General features: G+C 38.8%; 1 protein-coding gene across 4 annotated transcripts in view; it reads left to right on the forward strand.

Moving 5' to 3' along the window:
• DDX6 (DEAD-box helicase 6) overlaps positions 1 to 9,427 on the forward strand; it is a 33,298-nt gene extending 23,871 nt beyond the window's left edge. For 3 of the 4 annotated variants that reach the window (XM_036090764.2, XM_036090763.2, XM_036090766.2), the window contains exons 11-14: positions 34 to 97; positions 2,921 to 3,022; positions 3,442 to 3,624; positions 5,061 to 9,427. In XM_036090764.2, coding sequence (XP_035946657.1) covers positions 34 to 97; positions 2,921 to 3,022; positions 3,442 to 3,617 — 342 coding nt within the window. In that variant the 3' untranslated portion in view covers positions 3,618 to 3,624; positions 5,061 to 9,427. Of the gene's footprint in view, positions 1 to 33; positions 98 to 2,920; positions 3,023 to 3,441; positions 3,649 to 5,060 lie in introns of all 4 variants that reach the window. The other variant, XM_036090767.2, reaches the window with a different exon arrangement.
• The last annotated feature ends 5,148 nt before the right edge of the window (positions 9,428 to 14,575 follow it).

A 14,575-nucleotide genomic window follows, 5' to 3' on the forward strand; every position in this document is an offset into this window, starting at 1 on the left:
TTAAAGAAATCAAATGCATTGCTTTGTTCCTAGGAACATCGAAATCGTGTATTTCATGATTTCCGAAATGGCTTATGCCGCAATCTTGTTTGCACTGGTAAGTATTTCCTTTACCCGTTGTTTTTTCTCCCTGGTTCAGCTCTGCTTTTTCTGTCCATATCTCCCAACAGAATCTGTGACAAGAGTTCAGCTCACCCTAAAGCCATTTCTGGAATTTCCGAAGTTGAGAATGAGCTATAGTTAATTCCTGAAGCTAGTTTCCATATCTGAAACTGCAGAATACTTGTTACTGACACTCATACCTCATCTGTCTTTTAAACTAGTGGAATTTATGTGTTTTCTGAATAATATTAGCATACAGGAATGAGTTATATGTACCGTGTGCAAAATAAATTACATTAAGAAACTATATTTTGGAAGTTATTTATTGTGGTCTTTTAATTTTTTTGCCAGAAACAGACTAGTCTGTATTTTGGTGTATTTCAGTACATGAAGAAGAACAAATTGGGGAGGCAGGTGGACAGTCAGATCAGACAAAGCAAATGGATTGAGTATCCTCCCATTTCTACTCTGGAAATACAATCTTAGTATTGGTATGAGAGTAATCATTTAAACTAGGCTTCTGGGTAGAGAGAAGAGCCTGGATTTTTTTTTTTTTTTTTTAGTTGAGGTATACACAAAAATATAGTAATTATAAGGATATTCAGTGAATTTTTGCACATGTACACACCCATATTACTAGCACCCAGATCAAAATTTTAGAATACTATACAATTTGGATTTTTAAGAATACTGCTATAGAAATAAACTCCAAATTTATATACTAGCAGAATACTGAATTTGCTAATTTACAAGAACCAAAACAGGGCTATCCGATACCCTGAGTGTTCGCACTTTATCTTGTTTCTCTGCTTTATATCTAAAAGGACCTTTAATACAGCTGTGAATTAATACATGTATGTTTACTTTATCAGCACTTTTTTTTTTTTTTTAAGATTTTATTTATTTGATAGAGATGACAAGTAGGCAGACAGGCAGGCAGAGGAAGAGGGAGAAGCAGGTTTCCCGATGAGGGGCTTGATCCCAGGACACTGGGATCATGACCTGAGCCGAAGGCAGATGCTTAACCAGCTGAGCCACCAAGGCACCCCACTTTATCAGCACTTCTAAATTTTGTATTCAAGTACTTAAATATAAAGTAATCTGATTTGGTGGAAAGGATACTAGACTAGAATTTGAAGATTGGGGCTCAAGTCCTACCGTTTTTACTTGTAATCATCAGATCATACTTTTATGCCTTTTTTTATTTGTAAGATGGGAATGCCTTAAAGTGAATTCTGCACAAATATCTGTTGCAGTTTATTCATTCAAAAATAGTTTTTGATATTCAACATAGATTTTTTTACTCTTTGCCAGGTATTTAGCTTGGTGCCAAAAAAAAAATACATGTTACTCCTCAGTTTTATATTACGTATATTTTACCACAATTAAAAATTTTTAAATACATACACACTTCCTGCACTTAGGGAGCCTATAGAAGAGGAACTAGTTCATTGGTGAAATGTTGAGTTAAGCAAATTCAGAATGTGCAAACAGAACAGTATTTAGTATGTCATTAAATAAGTACTGAATAACATAGGTGTATAAAGTGTATAAATAAATACATGCGAAGTATCACCCTTTACTTAAAGGAGCAGTGGTTTAATCAGATAAAAAAGATAACATTAAGAGTCTAAGACAGGCCCTGCAACCTTTTTCTTTAAAGTGCCAGATAGTAGATATCATTTGGTCTCTTGTTACAAGTTTCTCAGCTCTGCCATTCCAGCTCAAAAGCACCCTTAAACAGTACATGAACAAATGGGCATGGTCCTGTGACATAAAACTGGATTTACAGAAACAGGCTTTAGGCTGGATCTACAAAGGAGTAAAAGTAATTTGCAAATGTGAGGTATGTGTAGTAAGTAATCCTAAATTTTCATAGGAAAGGAAATTAATACAGGACCTGAGAAGAGGTGGAATTGTAATTGGCTCTATAAACTAGATAAGTTTTAGACTTGCAGAAGGAGTTTTAAGTTAGGGGACTGGCATCAAATGTGATCCATAGAGGTCTTCAAGAAGATACGTTTAAGAAAGGATGAGTAGATGAATTTCGTGGAGAGGAAGGTTTGAGGAAGAGATGTGTTAGAGAACTACGTTAGGACCAAAGTATAGAGTGGAGGACCTTGTATGTCAATTTTAATTTTATCCAGAGGCAATTTAAAAGGATAAGTTATAAATTGAAAGCAGTATTTTAGAAATAGTGGTCACCGTCATGGATTATTTTGGAGTATGGAGCTGATAGAAGCCTTGAAACCTAGTTATTAGTCTATTGTAATTGTCTTTACTTGCAGTTTTCAGAGCCTAAATTAGCATAGTTACTGTGGGACTAGAAAAGAGAAGTGGTGACCTTGTACTTGCCTCAGACTTATAAATCACGTAGTAGAATGAAATGAATGAATTCAAAAAGTATAAATTAACTACGAGTGGATTACCTCTTCTTTTTGAGGTATTTTTGGTTACACAAAGTTTTTAATCTATTTTAATCTTGGATTGCATACTAAAAAATAGATGAAAAGAAAATTACTCCTGAGACTCATTTATGAGCTTATAGTTTACCAGTCATTCTGACCTCTTGCATTGGCAGTTATCTTAAACCATTTTTAAAAACTTAATGGGACTAGGAAAGGTAACTTGCTAGCGGAAAGTTATTTATGATGTGCATGAAAGGTAATGCTAGTAATTTGCAAGTGCATTTGAATTACTGAATGAAGTGACTAAAACTTAGGTTGCACTAGAAATACATGTTAAAAGAGTATTATGGTACCAAGAAACATGCTTAAATTGAAAGATAATGATGGAGATTCTTTCTTTCTCTTTGAAGATTTGTTTACCCGAGGTATTGATATACAAGCTGTGAATGTGGTAATTAACTTTGACTTCCCAAAGCTGGCAGAGACCTATCTCCATCGTATTGGAAGATCAGGTGAGGAAAAGGAAGATGTTCTTTTAAGACTGATTTCTAATTCTTGTAGAGCATTTAAGAAAAGTTAAAATAACTTTACTGTATGCTTAAATTGAGATAAAATTCACAAATGCGGTCCTTAGTTTTCTCATTAGGTGGTTCAGTCTGTAACTACTGTTTAGTGTATGTATTTTGGCAACTTTTGACACAAATGAGTATCTGTTTTGTCATTTGAAAAAGGTAAAATAGGGTACTACTTTGGGCTGTGAAACCTGAAGTTGTGTGTTTGAGGAGACCATAAGAGGTGGTTTTAAAAACTCGGAATGGCACTGAACAAAAACATGACGCATGTATGGTTTTGCCACTAATAGACTTGTACGTGCACATCAGTTCTATTTAACTTAAATTTTTATTAATGAAAAAATGTTTTTCATTTTTAGGTCGCTTTGGTCATCTTGGCTTAGCCATCAACTTGATCACATATGATGATCGCTTCAACCTGAAAAGTATTGAGGAGCAGCTGGGAACAGAAATTAAACCGATCCCAAGCAACATTGACAAGAGCCTGTATGTGGCAGAATACCACAGCGAGCCTGTAGAAGACGAGAAACCTTAACAAGCATGTGCGTACCTGACAGAACCACTAAGTGAGCATAGTATTTAAATCAAGATCCTCTTTCCTGGAGGAAATTTGCTGTTGCACTGCATGTAATAGCAGTGATAGGGTAGAACGCCTGTTGGCATAAATGACAGTAAACTGGATGTATTGCTTGGGTGAAGTTGTGGTCCCATTAGAAAATCCATAAATGCTGCTCTTGAATGAAGTTTTCTTGTATAATGTGATACATGAGCAGTACTTAAGCCAAATCCAGACTTCCAAAATAATGAAAGCAAAGAATCTTTTTCAACAATTTGAATATGAAAATATTTTTTTTTTGTCTTTTCCTTTATCACTCAGTCATTTCTCTCTTAATCACTCTTAATTTCTACTGGGCATCTTAATAAATCAGGTTAATTACCTGCAGTGCCTCATTGCCAAATGTGTAATCAGGTTGAGAGGATAACTGTCTTTTTTTAAATGCCCAGTCTTGTTTCCTGCACCACCGTCTTCTTTCATTGTTTGGTGACTATTGGATTCTGGTAGTAATGCTCAAAAGAAGGCTCAACATAAAGAATACAGGCTTGTTTTGCAACTTTTTCTAAGGAAAATGAAAATCTGTTTTATTTGAAAGATGGTAGCTTCCAAATTAGCAATGAGCATTTTACCTGTTACTCTTTTTTTTTTTTTAAGATTTTATTTATTTGAGAGAGCACAAGCAGGGGGACGGGCAGAGGGGAGAGGGACAGGCAGACTCTCCGCCAAGTCAGGGACCCTAGGATCCTAGGAGCTTAACCTGAGCCTAAGTCAGGTGATGAACCAACTGAGCCACCCAGGCACCCCATTTACCTGTTACTCCCTGTTACAACTTAGAAACACAAGTTTCTAAGTTGCTCTTTTCACTTTAGTTTCTTTCTTTCTCCCCCCGCCCCCCAAAATGTCAAACAAAACCCTCAGACAAACATAAAAGTAGCCAATGTTTGTTGGTATCCTGGCAGGCTGTCAAGTTTATGGAAGTTTAGAAAAAAATTTTGGGGCGCCTGGGTGGCTCAGTCGTTAAGCGTCTGCCTTCGGCTCAGGTCATGATCCAGGATCCTGGGATCGAGCCCTGCATCGGGCTCCCTGCTCGGCGGGAAGCCTGCTTCTCCCTCTCCCCCCGCTTGTGTTCCCTCTCTCACTGTCTCTCTCTCTGTCGAATAAATAAAATCTTTAAAAAAAAATTTTTTTTTTTAATTTGTTTTTCTTGATTTAATTGTTTTGGATATCAGAACTTTCAGGCTCTTGTTCTGTCTCTGGAATGCCTAGCAGAAATTCCTTAATCCTAAATGGATTCTACGGCAGGCAAAAGCTTAGTAGAAGCCACTACAGAGAGAGCATTTGGTTGGATTGTGAAAACCTAGGTATCCTGGTTCATATTGTTTTCACAAAAGTTAATTTTAGGTTTCTTCCTTCTTTCTTTAGGCTTTGACAAACTACAGAAGGCTCGTTTGGATCTGTGACACATCGTTTGGGGGGGATGCTCTTCTCTTTGTGGGTTTTTCATCTTTTTATTTTGGAACTATGAAGACTTAAAAGAGCTCAGACATTTTTTCTTTTTTTAACTGGTGAAGAGAAAAAGCTGAAAAGAAGGAATTTACCTTTTTTGTTCCACTTGTTTGCACTGTGTGCTGACTGAACATTAGTTGCACTAACTGCTGGTTTTTAAAAAATGTTTTCTGGGGAAGGGGGACAAGGAAGGAGGAGAAAGAAGAGAAGGGAGAAACCCTAAAAAGAGAAGAATCTTGATGAACACACAAGCTTGTCTACAATTTCAAAATTCTCCAACAGCTGACTCTTGAGTGCATTTCAACTTCTCCCTTATTACTCATCCGTTTTTTAAGCCTGAAGAGCTTATTACTTATTTGTGCGAAGTGCCTTATGCTATGAGACCATTCAGAATATCATCTTTTAGACACAGCCCAAGGAATCAACAATAGTAAATCTTTCTTTTTTTTCTTTTTTTTTTTTTCCTATCTTTTTAAATTTTTTGTCTTTTCATTTTGGTTTCAAGTTGAAGTCTCTCTCTTCCCTTTTTACCCGATACTCAAGCCCAGGGCTGGAAGATGACACATATTAGTAATGTTAAACATCATTCTATTTTACTTTATGTGGAGGAGTTGATATGCAACTGCAGTTCATCCGCACTGTAAATACATGTATTTAAAAAAAAAAAAAACAATCCCAAGTAAAAATTTCTTCTGGGCTGAGTAGATTACAACATCATCGCTCCCAAAGGAAAGAGCAGTCTATCATTGCAGGAGCCATATGACAAGCCTTTGTGCTCTATAGCAGAACACTAAAGACTGGTTTACATACGCTTCCATTAGCAGTTATGGCACTTGATGTGTAGACATGTCAGAGCCTTGACCCTCTTTCCTCTGTGGCAAAGCGTGTCCCATAGAAAATTGGGTGTGTATACTTGTATAAACTTTGTAAATAAGTTTTTTTCTGGGTTCATATATATATATACATATATATATATTTTTTTTTGGATGAAGGTTGCTGGGATTAAGGGGATTAGAGTGATTATGGGAGCAGCTAAAGATGAGAGGGGCTCAGTTTTCCGCAACACTAAATTCTAAAAAGTACTTTGGCCTCTTAGTGTAGAGAGCAGGCCTCTTTGGTGACCCTGTGTTGGAAGAGGAACCCAGAAGTCTGGGATTCACTGTTTGCTGCCACACTGTATCATCTAATACCTTTGGAGAACACCTGCCAGAGAGAGCGAGGAAACTTCAAAAACCTATGACTCAAGATGTTATTTTTGAGAAGCTCTCTCTGATTTTGCTTCTTCCCCCCTTTTAAAAAAAGTCTGAGGAACTTTTCAAGCTCAGCAAAAGGGGACAAAGATTAATCTCCCTTGCAGTGTGGGAATTCAGTCGAGTGGCAGTGTCTGAGCAGTATATGTACAAAGCATGGATTTTGCATTTCAGAATATTAGCCAGTACCAGCTTTGGTAATGTTAGCAGTTCTGGAGCTTGCTTTCTGTGGATCACTTCCTGTACTGTGTAAGTGTGTTGCCCTCTGCCCACCTTGAGACATAAACTTGCAGGAATGGGCAACTCCTGAGAGCTGTTAACTTTCATGCTACAGAAAGCTGCTTGCCATCCTTTTGCTTTGTGACAAGAATTATCTGTCATTTTGCATTGTAAATTGCTGGCAAATGCTTTACAGTCAATAGTGTTGCTTTAAATTGTGCCCCTCCCAACATGCTTGATGTTTGGCCTGATCTCCAGGCAAAAGGAGTGAGATGAATCAAAACCAGTGAACTTTTTTTTTAAATGTTTTTAATTCCCTTTTAACCCAGTGTACTAGGTCAATCAGGAGGCATCCAGGGTTTAAAAAAAAAACAAAAAATAAAATTAAAAAAATTTGATTTCCATATTCCATTTTTTCAAAACCCTAAAATTACAAGATAAGTCCTGCATATGCTTTCATGCTTAACTCACCTGGATAAAGAAATCAATTATTCAAAGTTGCTTTTTTTTGACTCTTGGCTAGTTCGAAGCAAAACTATTTGTGACTCACCCAAAACTCCTTAGGATTAAAATCCTGCAGATGCCTCCTGATCAGACATGGCCCTAACTCCTTAAAAAACTGTAGCAAGAGCTGCACAGTACAAACCCAAAAAAGAATAAGCTCATTTATTTGGTATCCAAGCTATGTTCTATCTGGCCAATTGGTTACTAAATACAAGCCCTAATTAAGGAATAACTTTTTTCCAGGGAGGGGTGGGGGGAGGGAATTTAGAAGGCATCAACTTTTGACCAAAAGAATCTTGCCCTTGTACTGATGCAGCTCTCTCTTTTTCCCCCACCTCTGGCGAGATAAGAGGGATCATTCATTATAGAAGAAAAGCAAAGGCTTGTGGATGCAATTGGGTATCTCGCTAGAGAGTGTGTGGGTGACAAGACAAACCGCGCAGTCGTCTTTGCCATTCTCAGACTGTGCCTGGTGCCACATGACTGTGGGTCCCTCTTAAAGCACAGACTTAATTGAAAGTATTACTGAAGTATAGCCTCTGATGAGGAGTGGCACTTAAATGATCTGGAACACCACTATTGGACACAGTCCTGTAGAGGCAGCTGTCCAGTTTTGGTGCTTGACTCTTGAATAGGAATTGCTAAATGGAAAGATGCTCTAAGGACTAGGTCAAAGCCTAGTCTCTCTTTTTTTTTTTTTTTTTTTAATCCCCCTCACTGTAAGGAGCACTGTTACTGGAAATTGTTTTTGTGTTCTTTCCACTATTGGGTGTCTGTTTTAAGTAATGGTAATATTTTTTCCAGTGGTTCGTTTGGATGAAACTGTTCCCTATTTTTAATATTTAAATTATGTCCAACTCATGGTTTTGCCTATGGTTGTAGTTGTGTAATGGGTTATGGACTGTTACACACCTTGCTGCCTCTGGGCCTGTTTTGTTTTTCTCTTCCCATACATTCCAATGGAGAAACTTTCTTGGCTTTCCCTTGGGAATAGCATAAACTTATTCAAAAATGATCTTCCATGGGAAGAAGTAAGGGAGAAGCAAATCTAAATCTCTCTCTCAGTTATTTTCCAGTTGGTCCCAGCATCATAATATGGGTGGGTCCCAATGGCTGGGGGGAGGGGGGAGGCAATTGGTTATCAGTATCTGTTTTCAGAATGAGATGGGAGCATCTTTCCTTTGCTGTGTGCTTTGTGTTTGATACCATCATGCTTGGGTTAGAACCAGATAACTCAGCACAAAGCCTTGAGTGTAAATTTGTTGGAATCAAAACATCTCATTCTGATCACTTGGTTTAGGTTTTTTTTTTTTCTTTTTCTTTTTTTTTTTTTAATAGGGGTGGGAGGGAGGTTACTATGCCCCAAAAGGGAGGGTGTCTGCACTAAGGATTTAGAAACACTTTGAAAGTTCATAACCTCATCAGAAATGGCCTTTAGCCACACTCCTGACCTTATAGATGAGTAACAAAAAGATGAAATAATTTTGGGGGAATTAAGCCATGTTATTTTAATTTGCTACTTTTTTCAACGTTCTGTGTATCTTAAAAATTGTTACTGTGGAATCATTTTCTGACAAAATACCTTTGTCAAGCAAAATTTTTGGCTTCATGGGAGCTGAAGTCAACTTTCTGGTGAAATGAAGTGGACTTTTGTGAGCTTGTAGTTATACTTTACATCCTTAAAGATAGTTTTCTTAAACTCCCAAAGAAAATCTCTGGTCTTAAAAACTCATCTTTGGGGTAGAGAGTTAAGTGTCCAAAGGCTGTAACAGTTCATGAGGTTAGAGGGAGCTAGCCTGGCACCTGGACTCTGCCCCTCCACAGCTGACAGATTCCAGCAGAAGTGTGTTTAAATTCTCCAGTAGACAATACTGGGCAGGGCAAGGGAGGGGGTAGGGCTGGGTTATTAAGATACAGGCTACTGTATTTTAACCAATGGTTGTCGGGGAGGGGTGCCTGGAGAAAACAAAGTCACTTCCCTTTTTTGAAACAAAACTAAAACTTGAAAAAATGTATTTTTGTTCAGTAAAAATGGGATGGAATTCCAGTGTCCCTAGCCACAAGGGACCAGTTCCACTGAGAAGTGAACAGTGGGGACTCAAAATTTTGAAAACGTGGGGAAAGGGAAAATTGGCTTTCTGTTAATTGGCAAATGTTCCAGTGGGACTCTTGTTTTTGTTGGGATATGTTACGTTGTATGTACACATATATGGACCAGAGTCTGCTGAGTTTATAAGGTTCAGAAAAAATGGTTGATAAAATCTCGGTTTTTGTTAATTTATCTCAATAAAAGCCCACTGGAACTCCAAATGTGTGTGTGGTATGTCCTTAGCAGGCTGTGCTATTTAGAAATTCTTGCATATGAGAACATTTTACTAAAGTAATTCACATGGTGAGACAGTAGGACATTCTCAGCACTACTTCTGTAAGCCCAGTTGAGTAAAATCTGAGATGGCTCATCTCAGCACCCTCATCCAGTGTAGATACTGTCCTACTGTCCTCATTTCACTTTTTCGATTTTCATTGCCTGAACAGAGAACCGAGATAATCATTTGGAGAGATGTTAGTGTGTGATATATGGAAGTGGGTTATAAGTAATGCCCTCCCAGAACTGTTCAGATGTTTCAGTAAACTGAACATGCCCACAAAGTTTACTTAGGAATGAATTTGACAATATGAACAGAATTTGTGTGCTAAAGGGATGCCTGGGTGGCTCAGTCGGTTAAGCGGCTGCCTTCGGCCCGGGTCATAATCCCAGGGTCCTGGGATCGAGTCCCACATCGGGCTCCTTGCTCAGCAAGGGAGCCTGCTTCTCCCTCTTCAAAAAAAAAAAAAAAAAATTGCTAAGAAGTACAAAATACTAATGAAAGAAATCAAAAGACCTAAGTGAGAAATTCAGACGCTTAAAGCTAAACACAGCCCCCTTTGCTCTAACCCAAAAGAAACACTTCGGTACAACTAGCAAAATGTGCACAACTTGTATACTGAAAGCTGCAAAATAACGCTGATGAGAGAAATTCAGAGGTGCCACGTTCATGGATTGCAATGCCACAACAATTTTGAAAAAATCGAAGGGCTTATTAACCTGATTGCAAGACTAAACTACAGCAAAGTTGTAAACAGTTCTTTCACTACAGTACATTGTCTGAAGAAACATGGGGAACTGGCCTCAACTTTTCGATCTAAAGAGCAGAGAAGAGATTGCAGAGACTAGTGCCTCTGACAGACTTGAAAGATGAAACATTGGTTGTTCTTACCATATCATTCAACACACGCATACTTGGTTTGTGCAGAAGACAAATGGATTATAAAGAATGATAGTGGATTATCATAAACTTAACCAGGGGATGACTTCCATTGCAACTGCTGTGTGTTTTTGCTGGAAGAAAAAATTTATCTGCCACCTGGAATGTAGCTATTGATGTAGTGAATGCTCCCCCCCTCCCCCCAACCCCAGACCTCTTAGTAATGACAAACCATTTGCTATTAGCTGTCAGAACCAACAGTACAACTTCATTGTTTTATGTCAAGGCTCTATTACCCTTCTAGCTAGTCTGGAGAGACTGATCGATCACCTCTGAATTCTACAGGATATCATGCTGGCCCACAATATTACAGACATGGTGAGCAGGATATAGCATCAACCTGGATACTTTGGTAAAACTCAAGCATGCTAGAGGATAGGAAATTGATTTCACAAAATCATGGACCTACCTCAATGAAATTCTAGGGATCCAAAGGACCAGGGCATGTTGCAGTATCCCTTTCTAGATGAAGGACAAATTGCTAAATCTGGCCTCTCCTATCACTAAGAAAGAGACATAATGCCTAGTGGGCCTCTTTGGATTTTGAAGGCAATATATACTTTGGGTGTGTCACTCTAACTCACTTGCTGAGAAATCAGAATTGTTGCCATTTTTAAGGGTGGCCCAGAACAAGAGAAGGCTCTGCAACAGGTCCAAGCTGCAGTACAGGTTGCTCGGCCACTTAGGCCTTAAGATCTAGCAGATCTAATGATCTTGAAGTTATCTATGGCAGGTAGGGATGCTTGTATAGAGCCTTTGGCAGGCTCCTTTCGGTGAATGACAGCAGAGTCCTTTAGGATTTTGAAGAAAAGCTATGCCATCCTCTGAAGAAAAAGTATTCCTCCTCTTGAGAAAGTTTCTATCTTGCTATTGGGCCTTAGGAAGGACTGAATGCTTGACCACCAGGCATTACCAAATTACCTGAATTGCCCATCATGAATTGGATGTTGCCTGACTCATCAAGTCATAAGGCAACTTTGGGTTCTGCTGGTCCAGTGGTCTTAGTTCCCAGGAAAGGAATGCCTCCTCCGGAGAACTCAGCAGAAGTTCCATTAAACTGGAAACTGAGGTTGCCACACTGGGCTTCTCATGATAATGAACTAGTGGGCTGCTTTCCGGTGACTGATCCAGATTTGAAAGGGGAAATTGGGTTGTGATCACACACACAGGGTAAGAGAGAATATGTCTGGAATGCAGCAGATTTCCTGGGCCTACTCTTAATTTTACCATATAATGTGATAAAAGCTAGTGGAAAACTACAACTCAGTGCAGACTGGACTAGTAAGATCCAAGACCCTTCAGGAAAGAAGGTTTGGGTCATTCCACCAGGCAAGCAATCAGGATTATCCAAGCCACTTGCACAGGGCAAAGGAAATACGGAATGGGTGGTGGAAGAAGGAAGAAAGAAGTTATAGATACCATTTATGACCACATGACCAATTGTAGAAATGAGTTAATAGTTATGAATATTTCTTAATATAAACCTATTAGGTATGTATCAACTAATTCTTTTTCTCTCTTCCTTCTACCATCTAAGAAGTATTAATAGAGATCAGAGGGGACTTTGACCTACTTTAGAAAAGGCTTGAACATCACCTGAAGATAATGTGAACTAAGAATTTGTATTCTCTTTGGGGGAGAGGGTTAGCATGTTCTTGATCTTTTTTTCTTTTTTTTTGTAGGCTCCATGCCCAACGTGGGGTTTGAGCTCACGACCTCGATATCGAGAGTTGCATGCTCTACCAACTTAGCCAACCAGATGCCCCTGGTTTTGATTTTTTTAATGAACCATGAATTATGTTAATCAGAAGCATGACTTTGTTGTTTATTTGGAAGTTAAATATGGTTAAAAGAGGTGTGACCAAATGTCAGGTTAACATAGGATGGAACTTTGTGGTTTTGTAATTTGTCTACAGAGCTAATCTAGACCTACATTTCCCAGAATCCTCTTCCCTGTTTGGGTAGGGATCAGAGTTGGCCCAGAGAAAATTTGCACAAAATTTGGGAGGTAGGACTAAAGCAGCTTGCATTAACAATCTGAAGGTCATTGTGGTCAGAGGTGACAGAAATGTGCCAGAAACTTCCAGTTTCCTCTTGCTCTTTTTCCTTGTGCATCTTTGTTCTTGCTCCATGCCCAGCTCTTTTTCCTTATTGTTGATCTGCTGAACAACAGCAACCCCAGACCTATGGCCAGACCACTTGGCTGTGAATTCACAGAGTGTAGCTATGAAGAGACAACAGCCTTCGATCATCTACTCCAGTCCCCTCTGTGATTCTATTCCAGCAGCTATGTGCCTCACTCCCAGATTTCCCTCAAAGCACTAACTTGTTCACCCACGGTAGTGTTTAAGAGGGCTGATTATAGTGATTTTTCCCCTGCTTTTCCAACACCCTCATTTGGACCATTACTTCCCCAGTCTCTCCTCCAGTTATGTAAAGCAGTGACTCTCAAACTTCAACATGCATCTGAATCACCTATAGGGCTTATTAACACCAGTTTACTGAATCTCACAGACTTCAGGGCTTCTGATTCAGTAGGTCTGTGTTGGGGCCTAGATACTTACATTTCTAACAAACTCTAATGTAATGCTGATAATTGATGTTGTTGGTTTAGGGACCACACTTTGAGAACCACTGAAGTAAAATCTAGTTCCTATAATAAATTCTTTGTAATGTCCATTGTAGTTCTCTTTCCTTGATTTAATTCTGGCCTATACAGAGCCCTAGAGGACATAGGAGAAGAAAATAAATTTAAAACTATAAACATGCAATTAGGAACATGCCAGTGGAGGTTGGGGAGGAGGACTACTGCCTTCCACTTCCTGCCAAGATGAAGTAACAGTGACCAGATCTACTTCCTTTCCTGAAACAACCAACGATGGACAATAAATATATGAAGCAATAGTTTTCAAGACACTGGACACCAGCCAATGAAAGGCAGTGAAACCTGAAGATGAGAAAGATGAGATGAGCCCCATGGTTATGATCACCAAGCTTACCGCCCTGAAAGAGTTTCCCAGCCATGATGCAGGAAAGGGAACCCAAGTGGAGCCCCACAAACTGAGTTGAGGAAACAGAGCTGATTCTGAGAAGATGAAGCAGATGGAGTTTGCAGGACAGAGTACCAGAGAGGAGAGCGCACGGCAAAGAAAAAGAACTCCAGAGATGTGCAGAGGGTCCCCTTGAGTATTTGGCTGAGTACTGATCGGCCCAAGCACGTGCAGAAACTACTTGAGGCAGAAGAAAGAGCCACTCAAAAGAATTAGGGGGAAGAGTGCCCAGCGCTCACATGGGTTTGGGAACAGTGGCCTCTTCCCACCAGGCCGACTGGAAAACCTCATGATTCATGGGGCATGGGATAGAGTATTCAGAAAAGTCTTGCCTCAGCAGTGGAAAATAGAGTGAGCACAGATGGTCCCATTTATCAAATCCTAAAAAGCAATACCTGAAAGAATCAAACACTTTCCAAATAATTTATCCCAGAACAAAGTTCAAGAATATTTATAAGAGTATAAAAACTGCAGCACCCAACAAGGTAAAATTCACAATATCTGGCAGCTGGTTTTTTAAAAAGCATGCAAAAAAGCAGAAAAGTATGACCCAGAATAAGGAGAATATTCTGTCAGTCAGAACTGACCCAGCTATTAGAATTACTAGACAAGGACATTAAAACAATTATAACTCTGTCCCAGATAGTCCAGAAGTTAAGTAAAGAGATAGAAGATGTTAAAACAAAAAAACCCTCAAACTTCTAGAGATGAAAACTACAGTGTCTGAGATGAAAAATATACTGGAGCAGATTGACGACAGCATATTAGACACTGCAGAAAAAAAGATGAGTAACCCTGAAGATGTAGCAATAGAAACTATCCAAAACGAAAAACATTTTTTTGTTGTTGTTTAATGAACAGAGTATCAGTGAGCTACAGAACAATTTCAAGTGGCCTAATATCTGTGTAATATGTGTCCTCAAAGGAGGGGAGGAAGAAGGGATTGAAAAAAATTTTGAAGAGATAATGGCCCAAATTTTAAAAATTTGATTAAAACTATAAACCCACAGATCCAAGAATCTCAATAAAACCTAAGCAAGCAAAAGAAATATGAAAACTATAAGATAGAATCAAATTGCTCACAACTAATGATAAAGGAAAAT

This window comes from Halichoerus grypus, chromosome 11 (genome assembly GCF_964656455.1).
Source record: "Halichoerus grypus chromosome 11, mHalGry1.hap1.1, whole genome shotgun sequence".
Lineage (NCBI taxonomy): Eukaryota > Metazoa > Chordata > Mammalia > Carnivora > Phocidae > Halichoerus > Halichoerus grypus.